Source organism: Zootoca vivipara, chromosome 15 (genome assembly GCF_965207765.1).
Source record: "Zootoca vivipara chromosome 15, rZooViv2.hap1.1, whole genome shotgun sequence".
Lineage (NCBI taxonomy): Eukaryota > Metazoa > Chordata > Lepidosauria > Squamata > Lacertidae > Zootoca > Zootoca vivipara.
The window spans coordinates 5,975,925-5,994,947 of NC_142598.1; the positions used below are offsets into that span (position 1 = coordinate 5,975,925).

A 19,023-nucleotide genomic window follows, 5' to 3' on the forward strand; every position below is an offset into this window, starting at 1 on the left:
AGGAGGGATAAAGGAGGCCTTTTCTCTCCCCCCCCCCTTCTCGCCACTTCCCTCTGTGACGGACCAAGGTTCACAGGAGCAGAGTCACTGTCTTGCGTGTCTTTTTAATCTTCACTGCTGTACAGATTGTATATGGGGGGGGGGGGGCCTGAATGTAAAACTGAGCACTGTGCATATGAAATGAGAAAGGATTTCTATAATAAAGATTGTAAAGGCGAGCGAGGCTGTGTTGTGTGGTGGCTGGAGGGACAACTTCAGGTACCGAGTCAAAGTGTCTTGTGTTCTTGGTGCAAACAGCATGCCATGGGAGGTGAGAGCAGAGAGCAGGGAATCCTCTCCTGGCCCTCTGGATTCTGTTTCACGCTCCCATTAACCGGGAATGGTTAAATCTGCATTTAAATACAGTATCAAATTCTAGGAAGAGCCAGAGCTTCCAACAAAGATTAAAAATACATTAAAATGTCACACATTAAAAACTTGCCTAAACAGGGCTGCCTTCAGATGTCTTCTAAATGTCAGGTAGTTGTTTATCTCTTTGACATCTGATGGGAGGGCGTTCCACAGGGCGGGCGCCACTACCGAGAAGGCCCTCTGCCTGGTTCCCTGTAGCTTTGCTTCTCACAGTGAGGGAACCGCCAGAAGGCCCTCGGCACTGGACCTCAGTGTCCGGGCAGAACGATGCAGGTGGAGACCGAGGCCGTTTAGGGCTTTAAAAGTCAGCACCAACTCTTAAATTGTGCTCGGAAACTTGTTGTTGTTGTTTAGTCATGTCCGACTGTTCGTGACCCCATGGACCAGTGGTCTGCAACCTGCAGCTCCGGAGCGGCATGTGGCTCTTTTACACCTTTGCTGCGGCTCCGGAGCGGATACGCGGAGGAGGCGTCCGAGCCATGCGCCGCCTGAGCCATGCGGCGGCGCCCGCCATGCCCGCCAGACACTCGCGCGGTGTCCACCGCCGCCAGAGCATACAGCCTGCGCCCTGCACGACGCCCGCCTGTGCGCGTGCGCTGTGCAAAAAGGACGCAAGGTGACGTTAGCAGCCCGGGGAGCGTGGTCGGCCCCCTCCCTGCATCAGCCCCTCCCCGCCGCATTTCTGCAGCCAATAGGCTCACGGGGGGGCGGGGACGGAGTTATTTATTTTTTTAAACTGGTGCGCTTCTTCCCGCCCAGCAGCAGAAAAGGCTTGCGGGCTCGGAGCGCGTGTTTGCTGCTGCTGCTCCTGCCTGCGGCCTGCCTGTGGCCTCCTGCCGGCCTGGTCAGGAGATTGAGGTAGATGTATTAATCAATGGGTTGATTCAATATGAGGAAATTGTATAAGTTCACTTGATGGGAGCAACACACATGAAACCATACAGGTGTCCTAATAAGGGAGTCAGAGTTTTGCCCATTCCCAGTAATCAAGGCAGCCCAAACTCAGTTATTTTTATAATGACGAGGATGACATTGGGGCCTCATTATTAATTATTATTTACATCAGGCACTGATTATGATTTATGGTACACTGGGGCCCTGATTAATTTTCTATGGCATTTTGGGGCATTGATTATTGGGCATAGCACATTTTGCTATGGGGCCCTCTGATTTCTAATTACGTCCCTGTTTTGCGGCTCCCAGTTTATTTATTTTCTTCGGAAACGGGTCCAAGTGGCTCTTTTTCTCTTAAAGGTTGCAGACCCCTGCCATGGACCATAGCACGCCAGGCACTCCTGTCTTCCACTGACTCCCAGAGTTTGGTCAAACTCATATTCCTAGTTCGGAAACTTACTGGGAGCCAATGTAGGTCTTTCAGGACCGGTGTTATATGGTCTCGGCGGCCGCTCCCAGTCACCAGTCTAGCTGCCACATTCTGGATTAATTGCAGTTTCCGGGTCACCTTCAAAGGTAGCCCCACGTAGAGTGCATTGCAGTAGTCCAAGCGAGAGATAACTAGAGCATGCACCACTCTGGCGAGACAATCCACGGGCAGGTAGGGTCTCAGCCTGCGTACCAGATGGAGCTGATAGACAGCTGCCCTGGACACAGAATTGACCTGCGCCTCCATGGACACCTATGAGTCCAGAATGACTCCCAGGCTGCGCACCTGGTCCTTCAGGGGCACAGTTACCCCATTCAGGACCAGGGAGTCCTCCACACCTGCCCGCCTCCTGTACCTCTGTCTTGTCAGGATTCAACCTCAATCCGTTAGCTGCCATCCATCCTCCAACCGCCTCCAGGCACTCACACAGGACCTTCGCTGGTTCCAATTTAAGAGAGAGGTAGAGCTGGGTATCATCTGCATATTGATGGACACCCAGCTCAACCCCCCCCCCCGATGATCTCTACCAGTGGCTTCATGTAGATGTTAAAAAGCAGCAGTTATGAGCACTTCGCAATGCCCATAACTAGCCCTACAGTGGTACCTCGGGTCACGAATTTAATTCATTCCGGAGGTCCGTTCTTAATCTGAGGCGTGCTTTCGCTAATGGGGCCTCCTGCTGCCGCCGCGTGATGATTTCCGTTCTCATCCTGGGGCAAAGTTTGCAACCCAGAGCAACTACTACCAGGTTGGCGGAGTTTGTAATCCGAAGCATTTGAAACTCAGGGTACCACTGTATTTTGTTGGAAGGAAGTCCCAGAGATGTTAGGTATGCTTAAGGTGGCAACCACCTTAAGCGTTAGAACAGTTCATTTTGCTTCCTCAGTTGATGGTTGGCCAGCATTAAAGGCATCTGTGACAGACATTTCATATCTCCTCAAGCAGAGTGATTTTAAATTGGGTTCACTTATACAGGCATTTGGAGACCCAGGTGGCGCTGTGGTTAAACCACTGAGCCTAGGGCTTGCTGATCAGAAGGTCGGCGGTTCGAATCCCTGTGACGGGGTGAGCTCCTGTTGCTTGGTCCCAGCTCCTGCCAACCTAGCAGTTCGAAAGCATGTCAAAAATGCAAGTAGATAGCTAGGAACCGCTACAGCGGGAAGGTAAACGGCGTTTCCATGTGCTGCTCTGGTTTGCCAGAAGCGGCTTAGTCATGCTGGCCACATGACCTGGAAGCTATACGCCGGCTCCCTCGGCCAATAATGCGAGATGAGTGCGCAACCCCAGAGTCGGTCACAACTGGACCTAATGGTCAGGGGTCCCTTTACCTTTACCTTATACAGGCATTTAGCCCTCAAGGCTGAGAGATGCCTCCTGACCCAACTTCTACTGCAGTGTTCCTAGAGTGTGTTCCAATTGGGAGAAAATCAACGTTTTCACAAATTGCAGTTCCTCGGAAAATAGTGTGGGGAGGTTTGTAATTATAATATAGAAAAATAGCTCTTAGTTGTGGCTATCAGATGCTGTATCCCATTAACTCAAGGATGCATGGCCACAAATGAGAGAAAACTGCATGCTTTGGGTAGGAGGACCCTAATGAAATAATTGGCATGGCCCGCTGAAGCAGGAGGGTTGACTAGGCTCCCTTCAGACCTGGGGGAGCTGCTGACTGAATTTCATCCGATGGAATGCAGTTTCCGATTTGCCTACTTTTGTTTTTAAGCTCACATTGTCATAGTCAACCTGTGACAACTTGTTGGTTAGTGCCATGTGTTTTCTTCTCCTCTGTAAAACAATTGGGGGGGGGTAGTGTTGGAAAGCAAGTCCTGAAAATACTGTGTGTTGCCTGGGGGATAAAAAGGTGAACGGAGAATGTCTCTGCTGTTAAGTTCAAAATGACTTTTAAAGCTCTAAACGGCTTTGGCCCTGTATACCCGAAGGAGCATCTCCACCCCCATCAGTCAGCCTGGACAGGGAGATTCAGCACCGAGGGCCTTCTGGCGGTTCCCTCACTGTGAGAAGTGAAGTTACAAGGAACCAGGCACAGGGCCTTCTCGGTAGTGGCACCCACCCTATGGAATATCCTCCCATCAGATATCAAGGAAATAAACAACTATCTGACTTTCTAGGACATCTGAAATCAGCCCCGTATAGGGAAGTTTTTAATGTCTGAGGTTTTTAATGTTTTGTGGGAAGCTGTCCAAAGTGGCTGGGGCAGCATATAAATATTACTATTATTCTATTCAGTCCAACTGCCCTCACCTTTAGCAAGCTGGCCCCAAGAAATAGGAAGAAAAGAGTGGGTACCCAACCACGCTCCCAGGAAGGAGGGGACGATACTGATCTCGCCATTAGGCAGGGTGAGGTGAGCAGGTTTTTGGGTGTTGTGAAAGCAACTTGTTATGGAATTACTTTGTGGGATTTTCTGACTGCCAAAATAACTTGGCTGGCCCTGGGAGCTATACGGCCGGACTCAGGGAGAGGGGAGGGCATTTGCTGATCTGCCGTGGGCAGCAAAACATCTTGGACCGGTTCTGAACACCAGAAGAACCCTGAGGGATCAGGCCAAGAGCTAATCCTGACCTCAAGAGTGGCCAACTTCTGGAATCCTACAGGTTCCCCAGCTGTGATGTAAGAGAAGACCTTTGAGCACTGGCAAGTGTTGTAGAAATACTTATATAAATGCTTAATAAGCTGGCACTGCTGTTGAGCACACAGATGGCTGAAACCAAAGCACAACCTATGGAGAGAGCCATGAAACAACTCCTTCAGCTATGGATTCCTGGTCTTATACATACAGGGCTGGAGTCAGCGAAACAGATGCACTAGCAGGAACCAGCACAAATAGAGTTCTGCTAGCATAACAGCCCTTGTCGTCCAAAATTGGTTCGGGGGATGGTTAGAGAACCCCTAGAAGAACGGGCAGGAGGAGGAGAGGGGAGATTGTCCCGTCCGGCAAGCAGAAATGCTTGCTGGCACAGAAAGATCAAATTAGCACAAGGTTTAATCGAGGGGCCCATTGGCAAAAGGGTCATGAATCTGGTGAGAGAGATTGAAGGAATCCACTGCTGGGAGTAGGGCTCCTGAAAGGAGCGGTGATTCATGGAAGTTGCAATGCTTGTGCTTGTTTTTTCCTTCCTCATGCACACAAAATTGAGGGGTACAGGGGAGGTCACCTCCCCTTCACTCACACACACACACACACACACACACACAGAGAGAGAGAGAGAGAGAGAGAGAGAGAGATAGAGAATGAGAGAGAATTAGTGATTGAGTCATTTTTTTCAATCAATAACATTTTTTAGCAAAAAAAAAAGTGCCATACAGAAGGTTTTGAAACGGATTTCCTCCCAATAAATGTAAACCGCATATAGAAGAAATGGAGAAGTACAATATTCAAACCCCTTGGACAGTTATTATTTTTGGCAATGCTTGTAGAACCTCCAAGCGCCTTCATTTTATTAAAACATCCTACCTACCCTTCAGCTACATCTTTTAAAGACACACTATTCCAGGGTTTGGTCCATTCACGGAACTTTTGAATACTATAAGGACTCCACAAAAGACAAGGAGTCAAACTTTGCCCTGATTGGCCTCTGGAAATGGCTAGACGACCCTCTTCTGCTTCTCTTAAGAACCTCTCGAAGTTTGCCTGGGCTGGAGGTTCCCTCTGCGGAGCGGAATGTATATGTTGCTAGACAGCTTCTGAACTTCGGAGTGTTACACAATCCATAAGATAAGGGAAACCCGCAGAGTTAATGAATTACTAGCTCAATGGCCAGCGACATAGCTGTAGTTCGAGAAAAGGCTCCCCATTTCTGACTTAGCTAGCTAGAGCTTTCTCAAAATGACTTTCCCCTTTACCTCCATCCAAACCGAACTCTTGCCTAATCTCCCTTTTCTGAAAACAAGAGGCCAGGTGTTCTACAGAAGACCACCTCGGCTCCGCCATTAACACGATGGGCAGGCTGAGGCAAGCGGCTCTCTTCCAGCCCCCACCTCCCTCTAGCTGCAATGTGGGGATCAAATACTGACCTGCACGGATGCTGAAAGGATTACATGCTCTAGGTGGAGCACTTGGGAGTGTCTGGGAGCTGCTATATAAATGCTAAGTAATGCTATACTAGTAAATACTAAAGTTCGCCCGTGCTTGGAATAATTGGAACGAGGCTCCTTTTTAATTGGTCGGCTGGCTACTATTCTTTGCTCTAGGATCAAATCCTGATCCTTGGGTCGTTTGTTTTTTTAAAATGTGTCTAGGCATACCACAGTCTAACATTTTACACCAGGTTTTTTTTTTTTTTTGGTAATAAAAAAGATAATACAGTCTTGTCTTTCATAAATCTTATTTTCAGCTTTTTCTCCCTTTCTCATGCACTGGAACCTTTCTAAACTTAAACAGTCCCAGTACTTAATACTTAACGGCCAGTAAGAAATGCTACCTTGATTTCCAGTCTATTTGCTGTTCCCCTTCTACTCTGCTATCAAGTCCCATTCATTGGGGACAGGGAGTCCCAACGGCCATCTGCTCTGATCCATAGGACACAAGCTGCCTCTTGCATGAGCTCATAGCTGGGCCGCTAGGTTGGGTTAAGTGAACAGACAGCACACAGGATAGGGATCAGAAAGGGGGAAAGTGAACAGTCAATGGAAGGAAGGTAGCCTATTTCCAAAGGGAAAAGGGAGAATTAAGGGAATCATCTAGGATCCAGCTTCCTGTTCCTGTCCTAGAGCTTCCAGGAGCAGACCCACGGGAGTGCGCTTGAGTCCGATGCTCTCGATCTTGTTCTCAATCTTGTTTTTGAGGTTCCGGAGCCGCAGGGAAGCATGGATGAGGGTCACTGCAGGGTTGGGGGAGGTAGAAGGGAAATGAAGTGTTAGAGGCAAAGCATGGGAAAAGAAATAACTTCTGTTCTCCTGCTACAGATCTCTCCCTTCAAGAAGAGAAACAGGAGAGACTAGCACCATGAGAGCCAAGGGAGTTGCAGGCAGTTCCACAGGAGGAATCGGGTCATTCCTCCGGAGCAGAAATGCCAAGCTAGAGTGCTTGGCATCATCTTGACTGTCTCTCCAGCTTTGCTGGAGCAGCCGCAAAGCAACAGTGCCAAAAACAACCTATTAAAAGAAAGCTTCCTGCAAAAAAGATTCCCAAGAGGGTCGGTCATCTGCTTAGGGATACAGTGGATAGGGAATTCAACTTGAATTGGGAGCAGGAGATTCAATTCCCTGCTTGGGTTGACCAAATCACTACTGGCCTACTGACAAGAGTGGAATCTACACACATATGAAAAAAGCTGTGAAAATGCTTTTTAAAAAAACGTTTTGAAAACATATTTGAAAAATATATTGAGTTTGCCATAGCTCACCATCACCATCTGGTGTCACATTTGTATATTGCACTTTACAACACACTTGAAACGTTTTATTTGCAGCTGTATAGCCGAGTATATAGACGCGGGTGGCGCTGTGGCCTAAACCACAGAGCCTAGGGTTTGCTGATCAGAAGGTTGGCGGTTTGAATCCCTGCAACGGGGTGAGCTCCCGTTGCTCGGTCCCTGCTCCTGCCAACCTAGCAGTTCGAAAGCACATCAAAGTGCAAGTAGATAAATAGGCCCTGCTCCAGCGCGAAGGTAAACAGCGTTTCCATGCGCTGCTCTGGTTCGCCAGAACCAGCTTAGTCATGCTGGCCACATGACCCGGAAGCTGTACGCTGGCTCCCTCTGCCAATAAAGCGAGATGAGCGCAGCAACCCCAGAGTCACCCGCGACTGGACCTAACGGTCAGGGGTCCCTTGACCTTTTTAGCCGTGTCCAAGGTCACTTGCAGCAAGACTAAAATAGCACGTGCCAGGGGCAGGTTGCTGGCACCCGGGGCAGGGCAAGGATTGCACAGCCCCCGCTGGCCTCGGGAGCTCAGCAGCACTGGGCCATCGCCTCCAAGGCTCCCTTGCGTGCAGGAGCCCAGTGGAGGAGACAGCATGGCATTGCTGCCACTCTGCTCTTCCTCTCCACTGCATCCACCCCGGGTCGGGAGCTGTGGCCTGGTAGCGCTGGGCCAATGCTGAGCAAGGGGCCTCTGAAGCTCCCTGGTACACTCCGGGGACCAGCAGAGGAGGGGAGCAGCACTACAACCAGCGCCACCGCTCCCTCCCTTTTTGGTGGGCAGTGGCAGCAGCGGCCCCCCCCTCGGAGGGGTGGGGCACAGGCGGGTGTCCCTTCACTGGCCATGAGAAGAAGGAGACGCCGCTGCTACCACAGCCCTGAAGGACCAGCTCCGGTACGGCTTGCCTCCCCATGGCTCCGACCACAATGAGGGAGCCTGTCGTGGGGGTGCTTAGCTGCACCCCCCTCAAAATTGTGCTCGTAGGGCCACAGCCCCGCTATGCCCCTGGGATGTGCCCCCGATGCTTTGACCTGAGCTTCAGAGACATAGGATGGAGTCTGCAGGACAGTGACGTTGAGAAAGCCTCGTGGACAGGCCTGCGATAAAGACCCAAGTAGTAGTTCATTCATCCAGGGCAAAAAACGCAAGGCTAGAGTCACCCTTTCTTCTCTACCACAGGCTTTCCTAGGAGCTATAGGGAGATTTTCCATCATTCTACTCAATGAGTGTGTGGAGAAAGACAGGCCAACACAGCCTGGGCTGTCAGTAAAAGGTAAAGGGTAAAGGGACCCCTGACCATTAGGTCCAGTCGTGACCGACTCTGGGGTTGCGCACTCATCTCGCATTATTGGCCAAGGGAGCCGGCGTATAGCTTCCAGGTCATGTGGCCAGCATGACAAAGCCGCTTCTGGCAAACCAGAGCAGCACATGGAAACGGCGTTTACCTTCCCGCTGTAGCGGTTCCTATTTATCTACTTGCATTTTGACGTGTTTTCGAACTGCTAGGTTGGCAGGAGCTGGGACTAAGCAACAGGAGCTCACCCCGTCACAGGGATTTGAACCACCGACCTTCTGATCAGCAAGCCCTAGGCTCAGTGGTTTAACCACAGCGCCACCTGGGTCCCTTTTTTATTTTTTATTAGGCTGTCAGTACCCTTGCCTAATAAAAAACACTGAAAAATAAAATGCTGAAAGCAAAATAAACCAGGCAGAGAGAGCAAATTTGCATGATTTCACTTACATTGGATGGCTCTTTCTGCATTTTTAATTACTGTGTATACTTTATTCTGGATAAAGGAAGGAGCCATGCAAACCACAGAAGCCCCACAGCTGGCTCCTACTCATCAAGATTTCAGCCGTTGCGCCAAACACTTTTGAGCTTAACTTCTCAACCACCAGCACCAGAACCTTCCTTTTTTAAAAAAAGTGAAAGCTGAGAGACTCTGGACTTAATACCATATGATGTAGGTTTTTCTGGGCTCCAGCAGCATTGCAACATGCACTGGGCCCTAACTGTATCATGGAAACACTGCAGGGGAGAACTGATCAGTTTGTAAATATATAGGACATTTTGTCTTACATACATATTACAGAAGGAAGTGTCTGAGCATCAACCTAGCCCTGGCCTTTGTAGAATTAACAAAAATCAGACTGGAATATAGATTAACACCAGCCTTCAACCAACCATAGCAGCTGTTCAATGAACAAATTTAATAGCCATGCAGTGATGCAACTTGTTTTGATGTTCAAAGGAACAGGCAACTTAGCCATGTAGGAAGGTTTGTCTTCAATCTACCTACCTATGTGGAGGTTTGTGCAGAATGTGGGGTCCAGCACATTGGGGAGGTAGACCTCTGAGCACCGGGGCTTTTTGTGGGTGCTGTGTGTTTTCAGATTCATCTGAACCTCTAGGACAGGGGTGGCCAACTCCTAAGAAACTGCGATCTACTCACAGAGTTAAAAACTGGCAGTGATCTACCCCCTTTTGGGGGGTTCAGGTCAAAGTTGTTGAGCTTTAAGGAGGAAGGCCTATTTTGGGGGGGTTTGGGGTCAAAGTTTTTTCAGGGAGGAGGCAAAACGTTGAGCTTTTTAGGGGAGCCACAGTTGTTCAGCTTCTTTGGGGGAGCCAATGTGATCTACCACAGACGTCCAGTGATCTACCGGTAGATCACGATCTACCTGTTGGACATGCCTGCTCTAGGAGAACTAGAGGTTTGTTTATTTCAAGAGAAAGCTAAGATACTGTGGTTTCCATGCCAGAATAAATTCTACTCAGGAAGGGTCGGAGAATGCAGATTGTTCTGCTTATTGCACTACTGAATTATTCTATAGTTAAGCTAAAGTTCCATGCAAACACTGACAGAGCACTAGATATGCAAGATCTCAGCAACGAGACACAACAATTACGTAACCTGGGTCATCCATGCCACGGCTACCCCACTTCCCTTTCGGGACTTACGCGTTATGGGCAGAGCGATGAAAAACAAGAAGGTGGCGGAGCCGTCGAGAAGGGACACCAGAAAGTACGCAGAGCCGAGGATGGTAAGGAGGCAGGTGCCAGGGTAATTCCGCCGGAAGCGTCGCACGGGAGCCTTGTTTTCAGCCGCCCAGATGAAGCCCACAAAGATCAGCGTCACGAGAGCAGCGCTCAGCAGAGTCAACAAGGGGCGGAAGTACCTGCAAGGAAACGGGCAGGGTGGGGAGTAGGAATGCAATGTCAATTCCATTTAGGGGTGCCCACTTGAATAAAACATTGTGGGGGCCCAGGTCAGCCCCACCCCGCATCACCGATCACATGACAGTGCACAAACTCCATTTGGAGGGCAATGCCCATCAACTTTGGGGCAGGGCAGCCCCCTCAAATATTTTATTGTGGGGGACGAAGCCCCCACGGGCCTCTGAGAGTTGGCTCCTATGATTCCATTTAAAGACAATATATTCTGTTAGCATGAGGTGGTCTTGTGGGCTGGTCCTTACCTTTTAACACCCGTTTTAAGTAGCGGTCTTTATTATTTGGCCAGAGAACTTGTCAAGTTAGGGTTCTCTGAAGTGAGTAAGGGCCCTTTTTGCTCTCGTTCCCACCCGCTATCACACTGTGGAATCTTCCCCCTAAATAAGCTAGTCTGCCACTGACTTTAGCATCTTTCTGGCGCCATGTCAATGTTTTTCTTTTCTCCCAGACTCTTTCCTGTTGGTTTGTCATTTTCTGGTGATTGTGCTGATATTACTGGGTGGTTGGTGAGTTTTAATTGCTGGGATTTAGTGTACGATCACTTATAATGGTTGTTTATTGCTGCTTATTTTTATGGGATTTTGTATTTTGTCATGTGCCCTATATTTTTTTGCTGCAATTTGCCTTAAAACCCTTTTGGCATAGGATGATGAACAAATGCACAGAAGACAGATCAATAAGCTTTGTTTTCAAGAGATCACCACGAGTCCTGCTAAAAATAATGCAGATATCAGAGAACCTTGGCAGAAATGATTTTGCAACACTGATTCTGCTATTTCTTGCTTCTCACAGGGCTAAATGGAACATTGCCATTTCATTGCTGGTATATGCAGCTTTACTGTCGCATCTAATCTAGGGTTGCCATACGTCCAGAATTTCCTGGACATAGCCGGTATTCAGTCCTTGTAAACAGGTTTCCTGGGTGGAAATTGCTGAAATGTCCGGCCAAATCCAGCTGTATGGCAGCCAAAGTCGGTAGTGTAGATTTTGGCAAATTTCATTAAAAATAGTTCCAAAACAAGTTCAACAACTTGGCCAAAAAGAAAAAAGGGGGGGGGGACAACTCAACAACTTTTGTGTCCAGATTTTCACTTTTAGAAATATGGCAACCCTAATCTAATCTCTGTTCTGTCGGAGTGCCTGTCATTCACCTCTCCTGCAAGGACATCTTTTCGGTCCTCTTAATAATCCATTCTGCATTTCACCATCCTGAACTATTTGGTATCACCCACAACCTCACCGCTTACTTGGAAGGGAGAATGCTGACCTAGATGAACCTCAATCCTGGAAGAAAATTCTCCTGTTCTCAGAAGCCATGTTTCCAGCCCAATACCATTGTTATAAGAATTTTAAGGTCTCAAATATAGAATAATCATAAATGCATACATATCTAAATATATGAACCATATGTCTGAAATAGTATGAGAGAGCAATCCTGAAGCCATTTTAACTCTCCCAATGACCTCAGATATTCCTCTGCAGTAAGGGAGGCAAATGGGGAAAGCCTTCCCATTGTCTTTTTGTTTACAAATCCTGTCTTAAGGGCGTATTTGTGTGTGACTAGTGTGAGACTGTGACCTGGATTCAGGAACTAAACTAAAGTATTAACCATCAGAAAAGAATGGCTAGACTGCCCAGGTAATGCAATCAGTGACCATTATCAGGTATCCTGGCAAAAAAGAATTTATGCACAGAAGGAAACTGCCTCCTTCTGTAATGCATGTGTGATGTTTTGGGGTGGTGGTCTTGGGCTCAGTGCCAGATTTACATATAAGCTAAGCAAGCTATAGCTTAGGGCCCCACTCTCTTGGGGCACCCCAAAAAATAAAGGAAATAAACCCTGGGTGTACATTTCCAAAATATAAGATAAAAACAAATAAAATGAACAGTGTGCATTTCACTATTAATATACTTCTTAATTGTATTTCAGTTCAACAATTACTTCGATAAAATACATATTTTGCTACAGTATGTGCAAATGGCTTTAGATAGATAGCCCTTGTGGTCTCTTCCAACTCTATGATTCTATGCTGGCCACATGACCCGGAAGCTGTACGCCAGCTCCGTCAGCCAGTAAAGCGAGATGAGCACAGCAACCCCCGAGTCGTCCGCGACTGGACCTAACGGTCAGGGGTCCCTTTACCTTTCTAGCAGCGTCCAAGGTCACTTGCAGGCATGTGCCAGGGGCAGGTTGCTGGCACCCGGGGCAGGGCAAGGATTGCACAGCCCCTGCTGGCCTCGGGAGCCCGGCAGCACTGGGCCATCGCCTCCAAGGCTCCCTTGCGTGCAGGAGCCCAGTGGAGGAGACAGCGTGGCATTGCTGCCACTCTGCTCTTCCTCTCCACTGCATCCACCCCGGGTCGGGAGCTGTGGCCTGGTAGCGCTGGGCCAATGCTGAGCAAGGGGCCTCTGAAGCTCCCTGGCACACTCCGGGGACCAGCAGAGGAGGGGAGCAGCACTACTTCTTAATTGTATTTCAGTTCAACAATTACTTCGATAAAATACATATTTTGCTACAGTATGTGCAAATGGCTTTAGATACCTATTAGGTCCATAAATTACCATATAGCATACATTCAACACAAAAAACCAGTGACAATTTGTTGTTGGCAAAGGACAGCTGGACATATAAAGGGCCCTGTTACCTTCTGTAGCTTAGGGCCTCATCAAAACTGTGGTAAAGCCAGCCCTGCTTGGGCTACAGGGTGGGCAATTTCAAAAGTTGGTAAGGGCTTGCGCACCATTGTTCAGGGTTCTCCTCCCTCCTGCGTGTGGTGAGTGGGGACCCTGTTGAAACAGTTCCTTGAATAAAGATCAGGTCGCTTTGCTTCTCAATATACTCTGGATGGCCTTTGTTATTTTCTCCTACCGATAGGGAACCCACTTAAGGACTCTATATGGGCTCCGGAGTACCCCATAAGGGGAAGGGAGCAGGGTTTTTTTTGTAAAACACAACCGGTATATATGTCTACTGGGAAGTAAAAGGTAAAGGTAAAGGAACCCCTGACCATTAGGTCCAGTCGCGGACGACTCTGGGGTTGCGGAGCTCATCTCGCTTTCCTGGCTGAAGGAGCCGGCCTACAGCTTCCACTCGTCATGTGGCCAGCATGACTAAGCAGCTTCTGGCGAAACCAGAGCATTGCACGGAAATGCCGTTTACCTTCCCACTGGAGCGGTACCTATTTATCTACCTGCACTTTGATGTGCTTTCGAACTGCTAGGTTGGCAGGAGCAGGGACCAAACAACGGGAGCTCACCCCGTCGCAGGGATTTGAACCGCCGACCTTCTGATCGGCAAGCCCTAGGCTCAGTGGTTTAACCCACAGAGCCACCCATGTCCTCTACTGGGAAGTAAGTTCCAGTAAATTCCACGAGACCTACTCTCATGTAACTGTGTATAGGAGAGGGAAGAGAGTATTGGGGGTGGGGGAGCATGTTTGGAATCCTGAACAATTTGACCCCATCTCAACAATTTGACTGCCCTTCCCACTTGCCCATTGTTGAACAGCTACTAAACTAAGGAACACAGGATAGGGGTGGGGAAGTGCAATCTTAGGCTCTTGCATTGACAAAGCTTCCTGGGGTTGGATAAAATGACTCTCCCAGCTCTACAATTCTATGATCGAGCTCAGGGCTCAGTTTAAGAGAAGCACTACTGGGCCTGCTTGGCCATCCCTATGCTTTTAACCACAGTCCCCCCGTACACGCAACCCTTTTCCCGGTTGGAGAGGAGTCGTGGCCAAAAGCTCTGTCATCTTACCGCTACAGGCACCGCAAGAGCAATAAAATGAAAGGAAGTGAGGAGGGGAGGTTAGGAAAGCGGCAATTCCACCTTGCACATCTCTTTCCCCCTCCTACCCATAGGGATTTCTTTAATGGAGAAGCAGCCTGCATCCCTGCCCTATCGCGCTAGACTACAGTTCCCTTCATCCCTTCCCTCTGGCCACTTTGGCTGCGCCTGATGGGAGTTGGAGTCCAACAGCATCCACCCGCGGGGACTCCTCCATCCCCGGCTTACAGCATCTGCAACCCGTTTAAGCCACTGTGGATGGGTACACAAAGGAGAGCCAAACACATGGTAGTAGCCGGGGGGGGGCAGGGGGCAGCTGCCCTCCTAAATCAATAAAAATGCATAGCAAACTGAGGTTCTGCCCCAACAAAAGGCCTGCTCCCCCCCAAAAAACCAACAAAAATCCTGGCTACGCCCATGGACAAAGCCAGAACATGCATTAAATCCACTGCCCGATTTACGTATAAGCTAAACAAGCTATAGTTTAGGGCCCCACTCTCTTGCCCCCCCCCAAAAAAATATGTTGTTGTTTAGTCGTTTCCGACTCTTTGTGACCCCATGGACCAGAGCACGCCAGACACCCAAAAATACACTACTTCTTAATTATATTTCAGTTCCACAATTACTTTGATAAAATACAAACAGTATTTTGTTATGTGCAAATGGCTTTAGATAGCTATTAGGTCCCTAAATTGCCGTATAGCATACATATTCAATCAACAACAACAAAAACCAGCGACAATTTGTTGTTGACAAAGGACACCTGGACATATAAAGGGCCCCATTACCTTCAGTAGCTTAGGGCCTCATCAAACCTAAATCCGGCCCTGATTAAATCCCCCAACTCAAGGAATTTGGGGTTTCACCCCGGATTTAACCCGCTCCAACCCCGCTCCTCCTTTTACCCCCCCCCCACCTGCGCATCGTCTCGCCCCGAGGATGCAGCGCGCGTATTCCCGGCGTGCGCCGCCGAGAGCGCACGAGCGAGCGCAGCTTTCGCGGCCCCTGCTACCCGTCCCCTGCTGCTGCAACCACCGCCGCCGTGGCCCCCGCGCCGGACTGACCCTCCGAGCAGCAGCCCCGTGCCCAGCACCAGCAGGTAGTTGCTCTGGTAGTACAGGAGGTTGTTGACGACGCGGTTGTGCCAGCGCTGCAGGTCTCGCACGTCCGGCGGAGCCAGCCGGCTGGAGCCCAGCAAGAAATCCTCCAGCGCCCGCACCGGCGGCAGCCGCACCTCGGACATCTTCGCTCGCGGGCGGCGGCGGGGACTGGACTACCAGCCCCAGGATGCATCGCGGCGAGCACAGGCCTCGCCGCGAGGAGAGATGGGAATTGCAGTCCCGGCGGTGGGAACTGGGCTCGCATCCAGAGCCGGATGTAGCCTACGCATAATAACAAGCTAGAGCTTAGGGCCCCACTCTCTTGGAGGTCCCCCCAAAAAATAAAAGGAAATAAACAACACCTGGATGTACATTTCCAAAATATAAGATAAAAAACAAGTAAAATGAAACCTACATACAGCGACAGTGGCAAATGGCTTTAGATACCTATTCGTTGTTTAGTTGTGTCCGACTCTTCGTGACCCCATGGACCATAGCACGCCAGGCACTCCTGTCTTGCACTGCCTCCTGCAGTTTGGTCAAACTCATGTTGGTGGCTTCGAGAGCACTGTCCAACCATCTCATCCTCTGTCGTCCCCTTCTCCTTGTGCCCTCAATCTTTCCCAACATCAGGGACTTTTCCAAGGATTCTTCTCTTCTCATGAGGTGGCCAAAGTATTGGAGCCTCAGCTTCACGATCTGTCCTTCCAGTGAGCACTCAGGGCTGATTTCCTTAAGAATGGATAGGTTTGATCTTCTATCAGTCCATGGGACTCTCAAGAGTCTCCTCCAGCACCACCAATTCTCCAGTGATCAGCCTTCTTTATGGTCCAGCTCTCACTTCCATACATCACTACTGGGAAAACCATAGCTTTAACTATACGGACCTTTGTAGGCAAGGTGATGTCTCTGCTTTTTAAGATGCTGTCTAGGTTTGTCATTGCTTTTCTCCCAAGAAGCAGGCGTCTTTTAATTTCGTGACTGCTGTCACCATCTGCAGTGATCAAGGAGCCCAAGAAAGGAAAATCTCTCACTGCCTCCATTTCTTCCCTTTCTATTTGCCAGGAGGTGATGGGACCAGTGACCCCTTCATGGATCAATGCCTTGTCGTCGGCGAAGGGGCTTGAATAACTCAGAGAAGCTATGAGCTATGCCATGCAGGGCCACCCAAGATGGACAGGTCATAGTGGAGAGTTTTGACTAAACGGGATCCACCTGGAGAAGGAACTGGCAAGCCACTCCAGTATCCCTGCCAAGAAAACTCCATGGACATGGACAAAGATACCTATTAGGTCCATAAATTAGCATAGGCCTACAGCATATATTCAACACAAAAAACAGCAACCATTTGTTGTTGACAAAGCACAGCTGGACATACAAAGGGCCCCCATTGCCTTTAGTAGCTTAGGGCCTCATCGAACCTAAATCCGGCCCTGCTCACATCACTTGGCTCCCGTGCAGTTTGTTCATTTCGTAAGGTTTGTAATACACAGCTTGGTTTTAAAAAGGAAAACACCCCCACACAAAAACAACAACCACCCTCAAAGCCGGTTTACAAAAAGATAAAACAATAAATAGGGTTGCCATACGTCCGGACATAGCCGGAATATGGTAGTCGAAAACAGCGCCAAACGTTTATGTGTCCCTGACAATCCGGACACATAAGCCCAACAAAGCTATGAAATATTGAACTATGGCAACCCTACAATAACATCAAAAAAACCAACCCCAACCGTATTTCAAAACACACACAAGTTTAGCTTTTTGATTGTTATTTTAAAGCTTTATTTTAAGACGGGCATAAAAGTGCCTGCAGTTTTGGGTGGAATAATAAGCACTCAGCCCACTGTGATCAGGGCACTTTGCACAGCATGTGCCGCTGAGGTCAGCCCAGCTTCCTCCGATGAAGTGCATAGACTGCAGCTTTACCATGCATATAATGGGATTCCAGCAAACATCAATCAAACCGGACATCCAGCTCTATCGCCACTCTTTAATTGCCTTCCAGGAATTTTTATATTTTGGGTTCTTTCTCAAAATACAAGATTCCTCTGTTCTGTAATGTTGCGATCCGTATGGGGAAATTTCCCTTTATTTTTCTACATTGTTGATGTTAGTTTGCAACATTCATTTTATTCCCTTTCCCTCCCATGTTTTCCCAAGTGGCTCCACCTCAGTCTGGGTGTGTAATATATAATTGTTTTTGGCGGAACATCAATTATCTTCGTGTATTAAAATATTTCAAATAAGACTGTCAAAATACCACTGGGTGATGCCCCACTGTGGATGCAGACTTCTTCAGGCCCTCTATTTCCCATTCTCCTCAACAGCCTATCAGTCATTCTCACACTTGTTATTGGACAACTCTTCCCATCATCCCAAAGTACCAGACCCAGTGGTCAGGGGTGAAGCGAGTTGTAGTGCAACCAGATGCAAGAGGATAGGTTTGCGGTTCTGTGCATACTTAAATTAGAGTAAGCCCCATTTAACACAGTGGGACTTACTTTGGAGTATGCATGCATAGGATCAGGCTGCACACTTCCAAAAACAACAACAAAGGAAGTCCACTGAAAATGATCAGCAGAAAATATTTACATTTTCCAAAAATCAGGTATTTGTTTTTGGGTTTTTAAAACTGCTTTGCAAGATCACTTGTAACCATGGCAAATTATCTGTATGATAGGTAAAGGTAAAGGACCCCTGGATGGTTGAATCCAGTCAAAGGCGACTATGGGGTGTGGTGCTCATCTCTGCTTTCAGGTCGAGGGAGCCGGCAATTGTCCACAGATAGCTTTCCGGGTCATGTGGCCAGCATGACTAAATTGCTTCTGGCACACGGAACACCATGACAGAAGCCAGAGCACATGGAAATGCCATTTACTTTCCCGCTGCTGCAGTACCTATTTATCTACTTGCACTGGTATACTTTCAAACTGCTAGGTTCGCAGGAACTAGGACAGAGCAACGGGAGCCAGTTGGATTTGAACAACTGGATGCAAAACTGCACCAAAAATAACCAGTAGAGTGTGTGAAGAGCAACATAATGAAAGGATCTGTGTCTGGATTGTACCACTTCAGAAGTACAAGAGGAGATCATTGATGCAAACATTTAAGCAAGAACTCCCTGCCCATGCAGTAGCAATTTGTTGATAAGAAATCTAACTAGCCTTCTGCCTATGAATGAGAGAGAATATAAAGCAAGTTCCTCTGAACATACACTGTTGTATCAGATGCATCGTGGGAGCTTGCTAACTTGCACTTAAAAGTAAAGCTAAAGCGATCCTTGACCGTTAGGTTTAGTTGCAGACGACTCTGGGGTTGTGGCGCTCATCTCGCTTTACTGGCCAAGGGAGCCGGGTCACGTGGCCAGCATGACTAAGCCGCTTCTGGTGAACCAGAGCAGTGCCTGGAAATGCTGTTTACTTTCCCGCTGGATTGGTACCTATTTATCTACTTGCACTTTGACGTGCTTTCGAACTGCTAGGTTGGCAGGAGCATGGACCGAGCAACGGGAGCTCACCCCGTCATGGGGATTCGAACCGCTGACCTTCTGATCGGCAAGCCCTAGGCTCTGTGGTTTAACCCACAGTGCCACCTGCGTTGCACTCACTAGAGCCAAAATGCGCAAATCAGAAAGCCATGTGGGGGGAAAAGGGTGTTGAGGGGGCAGGCGGCTGTACCTACTAGCACTGGCTCATGATGTGTGGCCTACCATTTTTCCAAC

General features: G+C 48.6%; 1 protein-coding gene across 1 annotated transcript; it reads right to left on the reverse strand.

Annotated features, from left to right (window-relative positions):
* Positions 1–5,065: 5,065 nt before the first annotated feature.
* PRAF2 (PRA1 domain family member 2) lies at positions 5,066–15,459 on the reverse strand. Its single transcript, XM_035140915.3, has 3 exons — positions 15,264–15,459; positions 10,137–10,354; positions 5,066–6,636 (listed from the first exon to the last, which is right to left on the reverse strand). The coding sequence occupies exons 1-3, from the start codon at positions 15,440–15,442 to the stop codon at positions 6,497–6,499; spliced, it is 537 nt and encodes a 178-aa protein (XP_034996806.1). The 5' UTR covers positions 15,443–15,459; the 3' UTR covers positions 5,066–6,496.
* Between the last annotated feature and the right edge of the window lie 3,564 nt (positions 15,460–19,023).

Bases quoted from the DNA above. Each gene is read 5' to 3' on its own strand.
- PRAF2 (XM_035140915.3), bottom strand. From the start codon at position 15,442: ATGTCCGAGGTGCGGCTGCCGCCGGTGCGGGCGCTGGAGGATTTCTTG. The intron at 10,355-15,263 runs GTCAGTCCGGCG...GTTTCCTTGCAG, and splicing joins ACGGGGCTGCTGCTCGGAGG to GTACTTCCGCCCCTTGTTGA. The intron at 6,637-10,136 runs GTAAGTCCCGAA...CCAACCCTGCAG, and splicing joins CATCGCTCTGCCCATAACGC to TGACCCTCATCCATGCTTCC.